The sequence below is a fragment of the Colius striatus genome, chromosome 6, assembly GCF_028858725.1.
Source record: "Colius striatus isolate bColStr4 chromosome 6, bColStr4.1.hap1, whole genome shotgun sequence".
In the NCBI taxonomy this organism is placed as follows: domain Eukaryota; kingdom Metazoa; phylum Chordata; class Aves; order Coliiformes; family Coliidae; genus Colius; species Colius striatus.
In genome coordinates this window covers 1,498,844-1,515,277 of record NC_084764.1, presented here as the reverse complement: position 1 = coordinate 1,515,277, position 16,434 = coordinate 1,498,844, and the positions used below count along the sequence as shown (strand labels likewise).

At 44.6% G+C, this 16,434-nt stretch overlaps 2 protein-coding genes across 3 annotated transcripts; one reads left to right on the top strand and one right to left on the bottom strand.

Annotated features, from left to right (window-relative positions):
• Positions 1–34: 34 nt before the first annotated feature.
• On the bottom strand, positions 35–10,611 carry NUSAP1 (nucleolar and spindle associated protein 1). Of its 2 annotated transcripts, XM_061998371.1 has the most exons (12): positions 10,519–10,611; positions 9,519–9,584; positions 8,584–8,775; positions 7,530–7,701; positions 5,703–5,792; positions 4,918–5,030; positions 4,133–4,198; positions 3,758–3,945; positions 3,308–3,480; positions 2,241–2,351; positions 1,622–1,721; positions 35–1,055 (listed from the first exon to the last, which is right to left on the bottom strand). In XM_061998371.1, exons 1-12 carry the CDS (start codon positions 10,609–10,611, stop codon positions 968–970), a joined length of 1,452 nt encoding a protein of 483 aa, XP_061854355.1. In that variant the 3' UTR covers positions 35–967. The 2 variants fall into 2 exon arrangements, with proteins under 2 accessions (XP_061854355.1, XP_061854356.1); XM_061998372.1 differs by lacking the exon at positions 4,133–4,198.
• Positions 10,612–10,966: 355 nt separating this feature from the next.
• OIP5 (Opa interacting protein 5) lies at positions 10,967–16,023 on the top strand. Its single transcript, XM_061998349.1, has 5 exons — positions 10,967–11,249; positions 11,385–11,451; positions 12,319–12,441; positions 12,901–12,982; positions 14,164–16,023. Exons 1-5 carry the CDS (start codon positions 10,967–10,969, stop codon positions 14,317–14,319), a joined length of 711 nt encoding a protein of 236 aa, XP_061854333.1. The 3' UTR covers positions 14,320–16,023.
• The last annotated feature ends 411 nt before the right edge of the window (positions 16,024–16,434 follow it).

Genomic DNA, 16,434 nt, shown 5'->3' with positions numbered 1-16,434 from the left:
ATCTAGACAAAACATTTATTTGCCCCCCGAAGCGAGTTTATAAAAATAATTGCTTGTTCTTGACATTTCAGGGTGTGTTTTGTAGGAGACTAAATTCAGAGAAACAATTACTTGGCTCAAATATCTAGCTGAAATTAGAACTGCTAAGTGATCTTTCCAGTTCTATCCATAGTAAATCCAGACAGCTTTTCTAGGTGTTTATAAAAAGCAACAACAACAGCAAACAAAAAAGAACAGGAGCACTGAATGGGCCTCAACACTACCAACAAGTTTTTAGACATCAGAGAGTGATAAAGCAGAAGAATTTTGTTAACAGCTGCTTATTTACTATAGAAAGGAACAAACCTGTTCAAAAGCACACAGGCAGTCATTTGTAAAGCCACTTCTCAGGTGTGACTTTTCAACAAACACGCTGTTTTACAGTTTTGCTGTAAAAGCTTCTAGTTCTGCAGAGAGCTTGGGTGGTTCTTGGAAATTCCCTACCACATCCTAGGCCTGCAGTTAGCAATGCTAAGTGGTGGTACAGAATTCGAGGACTGAAGGGAAGAGGGCAAGGAGGCATCTCCAGCCCCTGTCATTTCACAGGGGCACCTTAGGAAGCTGGCTGCCCAAAGCTGCCAGTGGGTAAAAAAAAAGGCCTTGTGGTGGAGAGCTCTGTTCTGAGTTGCAAGAAGGCTTCTTCGGTATCTTTTTTCCACTTACATTTTCTTCTTCAACATTTTAGTTAACCAAGTAAGTTACATCAAAACCTTCTTAGGCAAACAGGGCTAGTTCTGAGCACCTGAAAGTTTAGAACTCTATTCTCATTGGAGAAGTTGATTGCTAAAACCTTAAGCTCAGATGCATTCTAAAGTCTCCTAAGTGTTCTGGACTGCATTAGCTAATAGCAACCTAAAGCACAGGCAGACAGCAAATATTTACAGGACAGGAAGAGTATTTACACAAGTTTCTCAGATACTTATTCCTCCTAACCCACGGAGAGTCCTCTACGGCTTCCCAGAGCCTGAGCCTTTTTCTTTTTCCTCTCTTGCTCGTGTTTCTCTCGCCTTTCTTCCCTGGAGGGCAAAAAGAGACAGACCACATCAGCTTACAGACCACCAGAGGCATCTGCAGCTGACCGAGGTGCAACACCTGCTTAACCAGCATGCTGCTCTTGTCATGTGCAGAGAGAACACAACCATCCAGAACTGAATCCAGATCTCAAATACTTCTGCTGAAACACACGGGTCTGACATGACAGGTCACGACAGGTCAATAGTCACAGCTTCCTCCCAGGTGAAGGGAAGTGTCCAAATGCTAGCACCTAGAGCTCTCGCAGGTAACAGTCTGTCAGCTTCAGAGCTGCCATCTTTGTTGGCTTTCCTGGCGCTAGGCAGACTATTGGAGGCAAAAATGGCTTTAACATAGAAGCATGCTTTCCTGAACTGCATCCTGAAATCCCAAAGAAACCAAATGAGTCTCCTTTCTCTGGGGTTTTCAAACCCACCTGGACATGTTGCAGTGTGACCTGATGGAGGGGAAACGGGCTTTAGCAGGAAGCTGGACTGGATGAGCTCTAGAGGTCCCTTCCACCATTCTGTGGCTATGTAACACTCCTGGGACACAGCAGTGGTGTACTAACCTTGTCCGGAGATGTGGCTGTTTGTAGTCCTTCTTCCGTGAAGAGATGTTGCTACTGACGGATGCATTCTCTTTATGTTCTCCCCAAGGTTTTAGTCGTCCTACAATTCAGGGGCAAAGAGAGGGACTACTGAAGTACCAGTTCAGTGACTGTGTGCTTAGGCTGAACTAGCTAGCCTGGACTTGCTGGTTGACTTTGGACTGAAACGCCTCTTCAGTTGAATTCCCAGTTTCACCAACCCATTCACTCCAAGTAGTTTTCCTGTAGGTGGTGCCACATGACTGTGCTTACAGCTAACACCACTTCAGCTCCTCACACAATGGAGCACTTCTTAGTAAGTTCCGTACACAGTAAGGCTTATGTTGCCTGTATATATACACATACATCTATTCAGTGGAAACAAGGGTGTTTGTTCTTCTATTGAATGAGCTTTCAGCCATTAACTCTTCAGTAGGGAGGCTCTTAAAGGGCACTTTGAGTAGGAATTTGAGAGCAGCCCATAGACCACGTGGGAATGCAGAGAGAGAATGACAGGAAGAGATGAAGCATTGCTGTCCTGGTTTGCAGGTGGTTGAGTGTGAGGGGTGTGAGCAACACAAACCCCACGGGATCACCATACCTTTGTGTGGCTGATACGGAAGCGGCCTTGAGAGACTTGCTTTGAGATCAAACGTCTTCTTTGTGCTTGTGGGCTCTGCAGGGTGAGCTGCAAACTTGAAGGGTGTGACAACTACAAAAAGCAGCAAGATATCACAGTTAGATACAGTAGCAAGAACATCACTGTGCAGAGCAAGTTGGAAAGCACCTGTGAAGATCAGTTTACAGCTATGGAGACCAAAGAGCCATTAAATGCTGCCATCTGCTACAGAATTGCAGAAATACAGCTCACCTGAAACACAGCAAGAGCAGGAGCTGGAGAGCATTAACCCTCTTGCTCTGATTACGCTCTGCAGTAGCATCTGTAGCTGCAGGGGTTCTTCTAGTCCTGCAGAACAAGCTGTATTTCCTAGTCCCTGTGCTTATTTGGAACCAAGGGGATTTTCACGTTAAGCCAAGCAGCATTGTTTGGAATGCACAGCTCCAGGTCAGCAGGGGAACTTTTCTTCCCCCTCCCCCCCAAAAAAAAAAATCTCAGTGTGGTTGTACAGCACAACAGGCAGCCCTGGGTTGTTTTCCTGAGTTGTCACCAGTCTGAGAGCAGAGCTGTGCTGCTGCAGCCACCCTCAGTCAGCAAGAGACTTTGGATTTGTCTTACAGGGTGTTAGTTCCTGAGATAATGTGGACTGCTGAAGCTGACAATACCCTGCTGCCCTAAAGCACAGCTAGAAGCCTGGTGAGTCCCCTTCCCACAGAGAGTGAGGCTTCTGAGAAGACACCAGAGTTCTCACAGCAATCTCCCTGTGCCTGTTACATTAATCTTTTGCTACATAGTAGTCCCCTGAAGGTCCAGAAGGTTTTCTATCCCCATTTCTGTAAGTAGCTAGGTACTGGATGTTTAAGTTCTAGCACCTAACCACCTAATAGTCAAACCACCGGAAACCAAAGGAAACAAAGGACGGACTGCAGTTTCTAAAAAAAACCCTCACAAGTCAGAGAATTAAACTAAAACCTGAGTCTATGTGGCATTAGGGTGTAACCCAATTTAGATAAGGCAAAAGTCTTGATCTGAAAGAGCCAAATCTTTACCCTTTGATGCAGTCAGATCATTATTGCTTGCATTCCTCTTGCTGTTCTTCTGACTGATGAGCTTGCAGCTCTTTTGGCTCTCAGGAGTGCTGATCTCTGTGTATGGAGACATTCTAGACGGAGTCTTGGTAAGAGAGCGTTTATGCTCGTTGTCTTTTGTGGCTTCTGAGAACCTGAACATGATTAGAAATACAAGGAATACAAGTGACATGACAGAACACAGAAGGTGCTGCATTCTGCTTTTCTTACAGGTAGAAAGTTCTCCTATTCATAAGATGTTCACAGCTGACACAAAATGCACTAAAAATGCCTTCGCTGAGAAGAAAACCAGGAGGGGCATTTATCAATAGAGTACCATAGGGACTGTCCCTTTGGTTTCACAGTCAGTGTGGGTTATTGCATGGGCATTACACCAAATTGCTCACTGCTGGGTTTGGTTTGATGTTTTACCTGACATTCATTTTGGTTGTTGAAAGGACAGAAGGATTGAATGGCGTTTTCTTAGCCAGAATGCTCCGACTGGCAGTGTTCAGGGAAGCGCGTGGGGAGCGCCGGAGGCTGCTGGGGGTGCAGGTGCCAGAGAATCTCCCCCTTTCTGGATTGGGGCTGAATAAAAACGTTTTGCTGCTGTTTTTTTTCTAGGGAAAAGCAAATCCTGAGTCAGCAGACTGATTAGAAAGCCTCAGAAAAGCAGCTGAGGGAAAAAGAAAGCACCCAGTGAGTCAGAAGCATACAGTCTCTGCAGGTTTCCCCTTTTTTTCCTTTACACTCATATTTTAAGCAAAATTAGATGTATTATTATGAAACTGATGGCAAAACACATACCTTGGGCTTGTCAGGTGGAGTGCCTTTTCCCGACGTTCTCAAGTGATTCAGTGTTTTGGCTAGCACCTACCAAAAGTAACTGGTCTTCAGTAGGCATTGATACAAAGTTATGGCACAGAAAAAGAGAAGCCTGGTGCTCAGGAGCCTCAGTGCTACCGTTGCCACAAGTCCCCTGACCAGTTCATTCCTCTGTCCATTGATACATTGCTGTCACTCTCCTAAAGGCCTTCACACTATGAAAAAGCCCCTCTAGCAGCTCCCACCCATGTGAGTGTGAAAGAGAAGAACTGAGCATCTGGGCCACAGAGAACAGTAAGTATCACATGGATTTTAAAGCAGTTACATGCAGTCATTGGACATCAGTTTAAGGCAAAAAAAGAGAGACTTTGAATTTAATTCCCCACTCTTTGAAAAATAACCCACCCCCTTGGTTCAGTGCTGCAGCAATTCAAACAGTTGTGAACAAAAGCTCCAGGAGATCCTTCATAGAAGTAAATTGTGATGTAATCATTATTGCTCAAAAGTGACAAGTTCCTACAAGTTCCTACAACTGAAACCATACACTGTTAACACAGAAAAGCTTCTATAGCTATACAAGTTCTACACAGATAACTACCTATAGCCAGTCATAAAGAACTGCCATCACATTTCACTGCTCCTACCATTCCACTACACATACTCAGGACCAGCTACTTACTGCTCAAGAGACCCTACAGGACTTTTACAGAGAGGCTCTGTAAATTAAAGGATACAGGCACAAGATATCCTCCCGAGTTATCACTTACCTTGAGTTCTTTGAGAGAACTGCTGCAGTTTTCAATCATTCTTTTCTTCCTCTCCATGTAGTCATCAATGGATTCCATTTTCTTGAAGTGAGCTTCATGCATCTTTTTAAAGTCTAAGGAGTTCCAAAAACAAGAAGTCACCTATCTGAGAAGCTCCTAAGGAAGTTTACTACTTAAAAGGAGAATCTTGAAACACCTGTTGCTATAACCTCAAAGAAAATACAATCTATCTGGGTAATTAAAGACTCTGTATCCACAAGTAACAACACAGTATGAAACAGAATCTGCTTCCCCATCTACATCATCAATTCCCTGGTGCATCCTCTGGAGAATTATAGAACCACTTTGGTTTGGAAGGGACCTTTCAAACTCATTGAGTCCAACCCCCAAACTCTGCAGTTACAGAAAAAAAAGAACACTTATAAATTTTGTAAAATACAGAAATTTGTTTAAAGTGAAGGCAAATGAGCTGATACACACTAACACAGCATAACAGTAGTGTTATGCTTTATAAGCTATAAGCAGGAGTAACAGCATGTCTTCCTGCTCTGTGGCATTTTGAAAACCATGAATGCAAGCATGAGATCCAAGAGACAGCGTTTGCTGAACACATTTGGTATCATGCACGTCCTTTTCTCCTGTGAATTTACAAGTTGCTTGCCTTGTCAAGAGATGCAGTCCTCTTCTTAAAGCAGAATTAGAAACCTGGGTTTTAATTTACTAAGCCAAGCCTCTTCTCATCCAGAAACAACACATCTATTGTTGAAGATGGTTGGTTAACTTACTTGGTGTAGTAGCCTTCGATGCTGTTCTCTCAGACCTTGCTGCACGGCCGGTGTACACAGGGATCTTCCCTCTGGTGTGAGGAGCGCCACCTGCCACAGGAACATTGCACAAGATCATTAGAGCTCCTGCGAAATATTTTCATGTGGTCATAACCTTTTAAAAAGGTATTTGGTTCCAAAACACACCTTAGCCCCTCAGAGTGGATTTAGGTGTGGAGAAATAAGAACATCAGCTGAAACAGGCATGTCCTACACCTCTCAAAAGCCTTTTAACTGGCATGTCAGGAGCAGCACGTTTTGGCAAACTGCAAGCCCAGCGTGAGTCTTACAGCCATGCTAGGTTATTATCTTTCAATAGCAAAGCATTTTACAGAGGAAGACAACAAGAGAACTATCCTTGTGGTAAGCAAAACAAACTTGAAATTCACAGATCTTGATGTTTCGTAAGATAGTGTTTTATAAATGCAGATGAAGAAACATCTTTTTAAAGAAACATCTTTTTTTTAAATGGTTTTATGCCATTGCCTTATGTACACACACAAAGTCTAAGTACTTATCTCCCAGCTCAGGTGTAGTGTTAAACCCATGATCACATCAACTTTATTTTAAGAAAAAGAACCCAAACAGGTAAAGACTTCACATCAGTTCAACAACTGCACATCAAGAGCAAACATTTGCTCTTTTATCAATTCACAAGCCCTTTAAAGCCAAACTGGATGACCTTAATGTACTGAAAGAAATCCTCACTAGAAACTAATAACAGAGGATTTGTTGAGGGAAAAAACCCACCTTTTCAATACTAAATGCAGATAGAGCATTTTCCTGTCACACAGCTCTTGCTGTCTGAGGTTATTGAAAGAAAAACAAATAGCCAGAAAGCAAACTTAGAATTACAGTTCTAGGAAGAGCCGAGTAGTGTGCCAACTCTCAGGGTGAACGCTGCCTCAAGCAAAGCATCCTCTGTATACTCTACTGCTTCTACTTTTAAAGGGACCTTCATTGAAATTTCTAGTTTTGTGAATTAGTTTCAAAATTATAGATGACCTCCAAAAAAATCATACTTGTAAATTCAACTGAGCTGCAAGAATGTCCTTAATACAGGTCCAGGATTAAGTACAGAGTCTAACAGGAGCAAATAATATGTATCTCATTTGACAGACCCCACAACATACAGTGTAAGACTGGGCAAACAAACTCATTTCTTCATGTCAGACACATATAGCAGGGGAGAAATTAATTCCTATTTGCAGCAGCATCACGTTTGAAGGGTTAAAAAAGCCACCAGATAGAAAGATGACCCACTGTAATACATGAAGATACTGCTAGGCAGTTTAAACAAAATCTAAAGGTTTCTGTCTGTGTGGCTTTTCCTACTTACTTTACTCCTGGAAAGAAAATGACAAAACATGTTCATCTCTAGAAAAAGAAAAATGAAACACGTGGCAGGAAGCCCTTCCTTTCTTGCCACTTTGTAAAAGGAGCTAAGAAACTAATAAGCATTTTGGGGTGTTCCAAGTCACAGTGTAAGACACAGATATGTTCAGATCTTTGAGAACCCCTTCACTAAAACTATCAAGTTGAGAGGTCTGGAGTCAAAGCCAAAGCCACAGAATTCCTACACTGCAGTTTGTGTATCTGTGTTACAATATGTTAAAAAAAGTAGTACACAAACTCAGACAAGACAGGCTTTTTTTCTGGTAACCCCAAATAAGTACTGCTCAGCACACATGCCACAAAAGAGACCTTTACAGACATAAGAAAATAACCAAAACTACATTTTTAAGTAGTACAATTACTAAGCTTACTCTTTGGGAATTTTCTACTTACATTCACCTCTACTGCTTTTAGCAGATGTCTTCTCTGGTTGTTCTTCCTGAACAGTACCCATCCCTGGATGCTCAGCAGCTCTTTTTTTAGTCACTGGTTCTTCATTTTGGAATACCTTCTGTCCCTCTCCACACTCACTCCGAGGCACTTTGTTTTCTTTCATTTCAGGATGCTGTAGTTTAAACATACTTCATTTAAACAGATTGTTCTGACTGGGTATAAAGAAAGGCTGTTGTTCAGAGGTCAGTGGAAGAAGTTGCACAGAGAAGCCAAGAAGCCTCCATCCTTTAGATGTTTTCAATATCAGATCAGATAGAGCCTTAAGCATTTTGATCTAACCTCATAGTTGACCCTGCTTTGAGTGGGAGATTTATGATTAAGAGACTTTGTCTCACCTGAATTAACCTGTGAAATACTTACCCTGTTATTTCAGAAGTGGATCTATATTACAAAGCTTTCAACTGCACAGAGCTAACATAAACTTGCCTTTACTGACAGAAGATAATTATTTGCAAATAAAAATTAATTCACTGGCTGACAATTGTTATTATTGTAGCTTTGGCTACTGTATCTAACACTGACAGACTAAGAGTCCCCATTGCCTCATTTCCCTCCTCTAAATCTGGGAGCCTTTCACATAGTTTTCAGTTCACCCACTACTTGCATGTAATTCTAGAGAAAAATACCCTTATGCCCATCTCACCAGGAAACTCCCCCTCCCTGGGTCATACAACTCAGGACTAGAGAACCCACTGAGAGGAATGGGACTTATAATATGGTGAGGTTTAAGCCATCATTCGATTCATGGTACCTTTTTTTCTATAATGAAAGTAAAAAAAGATTGAGATAAACTCTAGAACGAGTGGAACAGAGAGAATACAGGGATTAACCAGTGAGAGCAGTCTTACATTCAGATAAGCTGCTCAGAAATGTATACTACTTAGAGGAACTTATTTCCTTGAAGTAATAACTATCAAGCAATCACTGCTCATTGTGGAATGACACATTCAAGAGGCAAAATCTCAGCACACAAAGACTAAACAATGCAAATCACCTCTTTCTCATCAGAAAGCTCCATATTTCCTTCACTGGTATTAGTTTCCTCCTTGGAGTTCCTCCTTTTTCTGCTTGTTTTCTTCACTTTACCATGTCTTTTTGTAATGAAAGACACCGAGGCAGGCAACTCTTCCTCCTGATTGTTCTGTTCATCCAGTTCAAAAGAAGCAGATGCACTTTTTTCAGGGTCCTGAAGCAGAAAAGAAATTCAACAGGTGAAATATATCCGAGAGAAACATGGATACTGTGAAGAGACAGTTTCAAGTTTATCATTGGAAAAAGTCTTCCACACAGAGAAGACACAGTAGCATGCCATTTGCTAGCAAAACAATCAAGACATTGGCAATATCTAGATTTCCCTAAACATCAAAGCTCATTTATTTAAGACTCAAGTCCTGTAGTTGCTTTATTATAAGGTATTTTATTCAGCTTATAAAAAACAAACACTTCTCACGTGAGGTTTGACTTGCACGATGCTTTGACCCTCCCGTGATGTCATTGCATGATATTGGGAACATCACAGCTGTATTATAGTATCAGAGCAAGTTGTAGATGGAGAATGCTTTCCTCATTCATATCTAGTCTCTTTCATACAGGTATGCAATGAATTATATTTAGTGCTGATTAGTGTCTGGAGCTCAATGGGCAAAAGTTGATATATGTTAAATGGAAGTTAAATAGTTTTGTACTGAAATGCACTGTTACTTTTGGCAGTTAAAAGGAAGTCAGCTTTGAATCATACAGGAGTCTGCTTCACAGCTATTATTGGCATGTCAGTTTCTATCAGCACATAAATACACTAAAGGTATTATTAAGAAAACAAAAGTGCTTTTATTACCGTTCATATCACAGTAACCTTCAGTACATGCCCTGCCCAATTAGTTCTTAAAAACTAACATTTATTAAAAAGAATGGCTGATTTATGTCTTTTACCATATTTTCACTTTCTTGCTTTGTTCCATCAAAGTATTGCTTCAGGGCTTTCAGCAATTTGTCTGCCTGGAGAGATACCAAAACAACACGTGAACCAAATATTGCCTTAAGTCATCAAACAAACAAACCTACCCGCATAAACCCAACTAGGGGTCTATAAATTGCAACAAATAAGCAGAACGCATCCTGGATCCAACAGAGTAAGTTACAACTAGAGCTTTGTTCATGTCAGTCAAGTGCAGAGAAAGCACCAAAGGCCATAGGTAAATACGTAGTGCATTCTCCACAAAGACACAAACATCCCTGACTAAGTTTCCTCCGTTGCATCTGTTTTCCAGGGATGAACGGGTCTATTCAAATATCTGCAACAGCCTCTGTCTTACCCATACCATAGGCAAAGCACTCTTCTCAACCCTGGCGTATACTCAACAGTAACAACACCAACAGGATCGTGTCGACAGCGTTTTAGGCTATGAAAGTCTCTCCAATAGCTCATTGGAAACGCCAGTACCAAATCAACCCTCAACTAGAAGTTTAAGATAACCCAGAACTAAAAGCCCAAGCATAAGTCTCAGTCCTATCGGGACAAAGGGTTCCTTTGTCCACCTCAGTCGCGGACCCTCTTCCCTTGCTGGCCTTACGCGTTCTCCCAGGGGCAGCGCCGCTGCCAGGAGAGACCAGCCCCGGCACTCAGCTCCGGGCGCTGAGGGGGAAACACCGTGTCCCCGCCAGCGCCGCCTCCGCCTCCAGGAACGGACAGGGACCGGCGGCTCCGTACCCTGAAATGACTACCACGTCCCCAGGAGCAGTCGGAGCACGTTCCCTACACGACCCCTCATCCCCTCAGCTCTAGGTCGAACAGAGAGGGAGCCTTAGAAATGCCCCTCAGAGGGCGGCTGGGAACGCGCAGCATCCCTCCCTCCCTCAGCCACCCCTCCCTCAGGCGCACGACGCCGCGCCGCCGCCCGCGCCCCGCCGCGGCAGCTGCCCCCCGCCTCACCCGGAGGTTGGCCCTGAGGCCGGCGGTCTTGGCGATGTGCTGGAGCTCGGCGTACTTGAGGGTGTCCAGGGGCCGCTGCGCAGGGAGCGCCATGGCGGGGCGTGCTGAGGCGGCTCTCGCGCCAACCGCCGCGCTTCGAACCTCGCGCCCAACGGCCGCCGCGCGCCTGCCCCGCAGCCGTTCGAACTCGCCCTCCGCGCCACGCCATTGGCTGGACGGCGCCACGGGGCGGGACCCAGCGGGGCGAAACGCACCAATCGGCGGCCGGGCCACGCAGAGGCGCTTGTTTTGAAAGGCGGCAGGGAAAGCCCTCCCCTCTCCTCCCTCGATTGGGCGGCGGCGCGACTCCGCGCGGCCGCGCTACCCAATAGCCTCGGGGGAGGAGTGATTGACGCGCCCACCGGCCAATGAGAACGCGGCTCCGTGAAGGCGCGGAGGGCGGGAGGAGATGGCGGTGCGGTGGCAGCTGCGGCAGCTCTTCCAGGAGCCGCAGATTCGGGGGGTTATCACGGTGGAGCGGCCGCCGTCCCCGCCGCCTCCCGCGCGGGTCTTGCCCCCGCCGGTCTTGCCCCCGCCGCTGTCCGGAGGGGCGGCGCCTCCGCCTGGACGGCGGGGCCTGCTGCCGGAGGAGTGCGCCATGTTCCAGTGCCGCGGCTGCCGGACCGTGCTGGGGGACTCTCTGCACCTGTGCGCGCAGGAGCAGCAGTGCCTCGGCCTCCTCGTCTGCTTCAGTTAGTGCCCGCCGGGCAGCCGCGGGGCTGGGCTCCCGTGGCGTGGCCACAGGGCGAGGGAGGGGTGTCTCGGGGGGCTGCCGGGCACGGCACGGGACGGGGGTTTCCGTTTTCAGCGGGTCTCTTTCTCCTCAGAAGTCACCAACGACGTATCCTGCGAGGATTCGCTTATGTTCGGCCTCGAGGGAGCCCTGCTGGGATGGTGCGTAGCTCGCATAGCGCTTGTCTTGCCGGGAACAGTCGCCACGGTCAATGGCGTGAGCGAAACGGGGCTTGCGCAGAGCTGCGAGGCAGGAGCAACTCCGGCTCCTGCCCTGAGCTTCCACGTGCTCCTGCCGAAGTGCTTTTTGTACCTCTGCTCCGTCATTTCGGGTGGAGAAACCTTTCGTAGGTACAGAGCTTTCATTTGTGTCAAAATACAAAGTTCCCTGCTCTAAGCTCTCTATTTGAGCAGTGTAGCACAAGACAGCCAAGCTCTTAGGTGTTTCTTCTCTTTCCTAAAAGGCCCGTTACCTACGTGAAAGCATCTCTGGGTTTTGTTGGTTTAGGTTGTTGTGTTATACTGCCCTACTCACGGGCCTACACTTATGAAGAGGTCTGGTAACTCTGGGATTAGCCTGATGGGAAGGATGTAAATATCACCTGAGAACTTAGAGGACCGGTAGTTTGTTTAAACAGTGCTTAAAGCTGTTTTACAGACAATAAGAGCTGGGAACTTTTTAAATAGGAGACTTTTTTTCTTCTTTTTTTCTCCTCTCCTTGTATGAGGCAATTTCACACCAATGTCCTGGCACAGGCATTGTTTTACCAGTTCAATCGTGTTTAAGTAGCACAGCCTAAACCACTCTGTAAGACAAGCATTTGCTTCCTTAATTGTGAGTTTGGCTTATTACAGAGGTAATTTCTTGCACAACGTGCCAGACTTTAAGTTCCCATTCTCTCTGCATTGTTTCTTTAGGGAGAAAGCATTAGTAAGTCTTGTTTTGCTGTCCTAAGGGACCTGAAGGTTTGATGTCCTCTTGACATGCTTTCAGGAGCTGCTGTGTAATACTGTTTTCCCTCTCTTTAGTGCTTACCATGCACTGTCCTGTCGGTCCTGTGGCTTGATTGTGGGCTTCATTCTTTACTCTTCCTCCAGCAAGCTGGCATATCTCCGAGGCCTCTTCTCCTTCTTCAAGGACAGCATCCTCTGGCAAGTATACTGGATTCTTATGGCCAACGAGCTGATGGGAATTCCTGAGTTATTACAACAGGGCTCACAGCTACCAAAAGCAGCTTTGCTTTTAACCTGAGCACACTGGTGTGGAATCTTCACATCCTCCGTGTGCGACTCGTTTCTGGCGGGGGGACTCGGTTGGATTTGCCCTTGTGCTTCTTGAGCGTCCTCATATCCTGTCAAGGCTCAAGTTGCTGCAATCTCCTTCGACTCCTGGTTTGCTTGGCTGATGTAAGGATGGGTTGAGGGCTTGACTGTAGAACCTGTGAATTACTTCCATCTGGCAATGAGAGGATTTGTGACTTCAAAGTAAACCAACTTTGTGCCTGCTCTAAAATCATCTTAAATAACCCATCTAAGCTATGAATGCAGCTCAGGGGTTTTTAACCATTTTCCTTGCTGTTCTTTTTCCCCTTTTCCCCTGTTGTTTTACAGTTACCTCTTAAAAAACCAAAAGACAATAGAAGCTTCTAAGGTGAACTTTCCTGCCGTGTCCTTAAAGGAGGAAATGTGTCAAGTAAGGCTGCTACAACAATTTGTATGGGAAAGGTTTTTTAAGTGATGATAATATACAACTATTCATTGCATAAGGTAGAGAAAGAATGACTTAACAATATGTTGACTGACTTAAATGTATGAGGCATGCAAAATAGTTTATATGACCGTTTATCTGCAGAACAGACCCAGTTCAGCTAATTTAGTGGCAAAAGCACGTCAGTCTTCTTATCTCCATCTTTGAATAGTAAAAAGAACCCCGAGAATCCTCTAGACAGACTTTGCTTAGGTGTTACTGCTTGTGTTGTCCCTAGGACTGATCAGCCACTGCTGTGAAGACTTGAAAAAACAGCAGTTTGTTAGTTTGAGAGGGATTCTAGCACAGTTGTGTCTATGGCTAGGTAAGCTCAAACCAGCATGGCAGTGTTTACCTCCAGTTTCAGAGGCAACACTAGAACCTCCCTCCTTTTTTGGTGTTTAAATTAGATGTTCCTTTCTGTAACTAGGTTAGTTGTCAACGTGGTAAATTGTCAGCCCTGTAGCTCAAATAAAGCCACTGTACAGTGTATCCAGAATGTATGTGCTTAATTGTTCCATTCTTGTTTTTCTTTCTTAGTTTCTGTTCTCAGCATGGAAATGGGGATGTGACTTGATCTCAAGTCTTGTCCTCTTTAAAGTCATCTACCAGTGTCCTATCATAAGATCAGTATGGTTCTATAGGTCATGTGAGGCTAAAGTGCAAAAGCCTTATCCAGACAAGACTTCTCAAGTTGAGTCACATTTGTCTCAAGTAAATAAACAATGGCAGTACTTCCTTTCCAGCTTAAGTTATGTGCCTGCAGAGAATGTGTTTGTTGACTAGAACATGTGCAAGAGTCTACTGGCATTTGCTTTTAGAGACACAATGTCATCTGGCTCATGTGCTTCAGATGTGTTAATTTAAACCTCAGGCTCCAGAAATGGCACTTTTGAGGGACTGTTCGCATATATTACTGAGCTAACGATGAAAGAGTCTGCCCAGATGTTGTTGAAGGATCTCTCTCATCTCTCATTTGGCTGCCAGACACAGTAACAGAGACTAAAGCCCAGTGTCATTTGCCATTTTGAATGTCAGCCACTGAAGGTGGGATGTACATTGTTCCAAGATGCAGTGTTAGGGCATTTTTCTCTAGTTTTAATACCCTTATTTCTCTCATTTTCTAGCTGAAAAAAAGGCTCCTGCAGGTCAATGTTCACATTGAAGTGCTGATGAAGAAGGTGGAAGAGCTGGAACAAAAGCGTAACAAAGCAGAAAGGCAAAGCTCTGCGCCAGCTGCAGCTGGCCTACAGCCAGGATATGCAACAGTCAGAGTCACCTAGTAACTGCTGGACTTGTTTCTGCATCTCTGCTGAGTTTGTCCGTTAAGATGAAATGCACCAGAACAGGTTTGAGCATTGATCTGTCACTGTCTGGGTATGGAATGAAACTAAGCTCAAGTGCATCCCCTCAGCCCGAGGAGAACACGTGAAAAACTGATGCACTGAGGTTACGCTTGGAGAAGACGAGAAGCTCACCCATGCAGCACGTCACTCTTTGAGACAGTAACTATGACCTTGATGCTCTCTAATGACTTCATGGCGGGGGGGGGGAAAGTAGCCTTTGAAATCCTGGAATCAGGTTTCTGGAAGCATTCACAACATACTAACAGATGTGTGTGTGGCCTGCACAAGGAGCAAGCTCACACGTCTCGGAAGCCCCACCGCGTGCTTAGTGCGTGAATCTGTGGCACAGCGCTGGCTGGAGCACAACGTTTTGGATTTCAAATTCAAGGCCAAGCCACGTGCCTGCCAAGTCCCCCTGGAAGTGCAGCCTCAGCTGCACAGGACTGAGTCAATTCTGGCAGCTCTATGAAGCTCAGGCTGTGAGTATCTGCCTCTAAGAGATCTGAGCCTTTTTCTTAGGGGTTGAAGCTGTGACACCAAGGAACAGCCTTTTCCTTCTGCTCAGTCATGGGAATGTTGCTCTGTGATGTTCTGCCTGTTGCCTTCCTGTAGCCACTCAAGATGTTTCATAAAAAATACCAAATGGATCCTCACTGGCATGGCTGTGTTTGGAAAGGGTTCTGCTGCTGTCCAAACATCTAACTTATGGAACACCGTTTACCCCTTGTTATTGGGGCAAAAGATCTTTATCCCTAGTTTTTATTAGTTGTAAGATGAACTCCTCTCCCTTTAACTGAATAAAGGACCGATGTTTTAAGGTTTTCATAAAGTTTAGTAGTTGCTAATACTTGAGAGGACTGTTATTTACTTGATCAGCTTAAATCCAGGGATGCAGTTTGCCAGTCCCTTATTTCTGCCTCCATCTATGAGTGGCACATTGCACTCCCTGTTGTTGCTGATGCTGGTACTCCCTATATTTCATGCTGTTAATTGTTTAGTTTGTAAAATAACTCACTGCAGGGCACATCAGAGGCTTCAGGTAGGCAGCTGGTCCTTCTGCTCGTGTTCTCTCCTGCTTTTTGATTAAGCCTTCTAGGTTGTCTCAGTATGTTTTGATTAAGCAGTAACAGGATATCAGCAGCCATTCTGCAGGGAAAGGAGGGGCTCTCTGTTCAATTCTAATAATCTATGCTGGCTCAGTTATTTGTGCTTGTATTGTACAAATTTGACAGGCACAAGTGTAAAAATGCAGTGCTTTTCAATGACAGCTGAGGATATCAAAAGCTACCTGAAAGAGAAGTGATGCTCTTGTGAGGTCTGTTGCATTGCCCTTACCAGAAGGTTGTTCTTAACGGTTGTCACAGCATGTAAAGCTGGGACTTGGTGTATTTGCTTATTTCATTATTAAGAATAAAGGCTTTTTAAAGTTGTGTTATGCAGGGACTTCTGCATTATGTTTGTGGGCCTGTTGGTTTCTAAGAGGGCTCTTGTGAGCAAGCTCATTTTCTCCAAGCATCTCTCTTAAGTCTTTTCCATTGTGTGACATCACCTTGTTACTTCCTAACAACAGGACTACTCACTTTTGCCTTTTCATTCTGGCTGCTGGGTGGAGACTGTTTCTTGCTCTATACTTCACATTTGTACTGTGTATAATTAAGGTAAATTGTCATACTCCATTTAGCTAAGTGTCCTCCCCTGAAAGGAAAAGAAAGCTGTCAGTTATGTTTTTGTATTATCTTTACAGTTGTAAAGAAGAAACTTTAAATTAAAAGGCTGAAACCCAGAAATATTGATGGTACCATCATGTAAGCCCTAAATCCACTCTTTCCTTAAATCATGTTTGCAGAACCACATCCATTTTATCTTGCATGGGTCCTAGTTTGATTACAAAGCATTAACAAGTCTCATTTGCATGACTTGGCAGGAATTTAAGCAGGTATTTGCTAAATAGCAGCTGGTAATTTTATTACCTACTTGAAACTGGGAAGAGCTATGCTCTGTGGAGTCAAGCTGTGGTCCTTCCTCTCTGTTAGTGAAATGTGTTTTCCTGGC

Excerpts from the sequence above, each read along its gene's own strand:
- OIP5 (XM_061998349.1), top strand. The coding sequence starts at position 10,967 with ATGGCGGTGCGGTGGCAGCTGCGGCAGCTCTTCCAGGAGCCGCAGATT. Across the intron at positions 12,442-12,900 it reads TTCAAGGACAGCATCCTCTG|TTACCTCTTAAAAAACCAAA; the intron begins GCAAGTATACTG and ends GTTGTTTTACAG. Across the intron at positions 12,983-14,163 it reads TAAAGGAGGAAATGTGTCAA|CTGAAAAAAAGGCTCCTGCA; the intron begins GTAAGGCTGCTA and ends CTCATTTTCTAG.
- NUSAP1 (XM_061998371.1), bottom strand. The coding sequence starts at position 10,611 with ATGGCGCTCCCTGCGCAGCGGCCCCTGGACACCCTCAAGTACGCCGAG. Across the intron at positions 7,702-8,583 it reads AGCTTTCTGATGAGAAAGAG|CATCCTGAAATGAAAGAAAA; the intron begins GTGATTTGCATT and ends TTTAAACTACAG. Across the intron at positions 4,199-4,917 it reads GTTCTCTCAAAGAACTCAAG|GTGCTAGCCAAAACACTGAA; the intron begins GTAAGTGATAAC and ends TACTTTTGGTAG.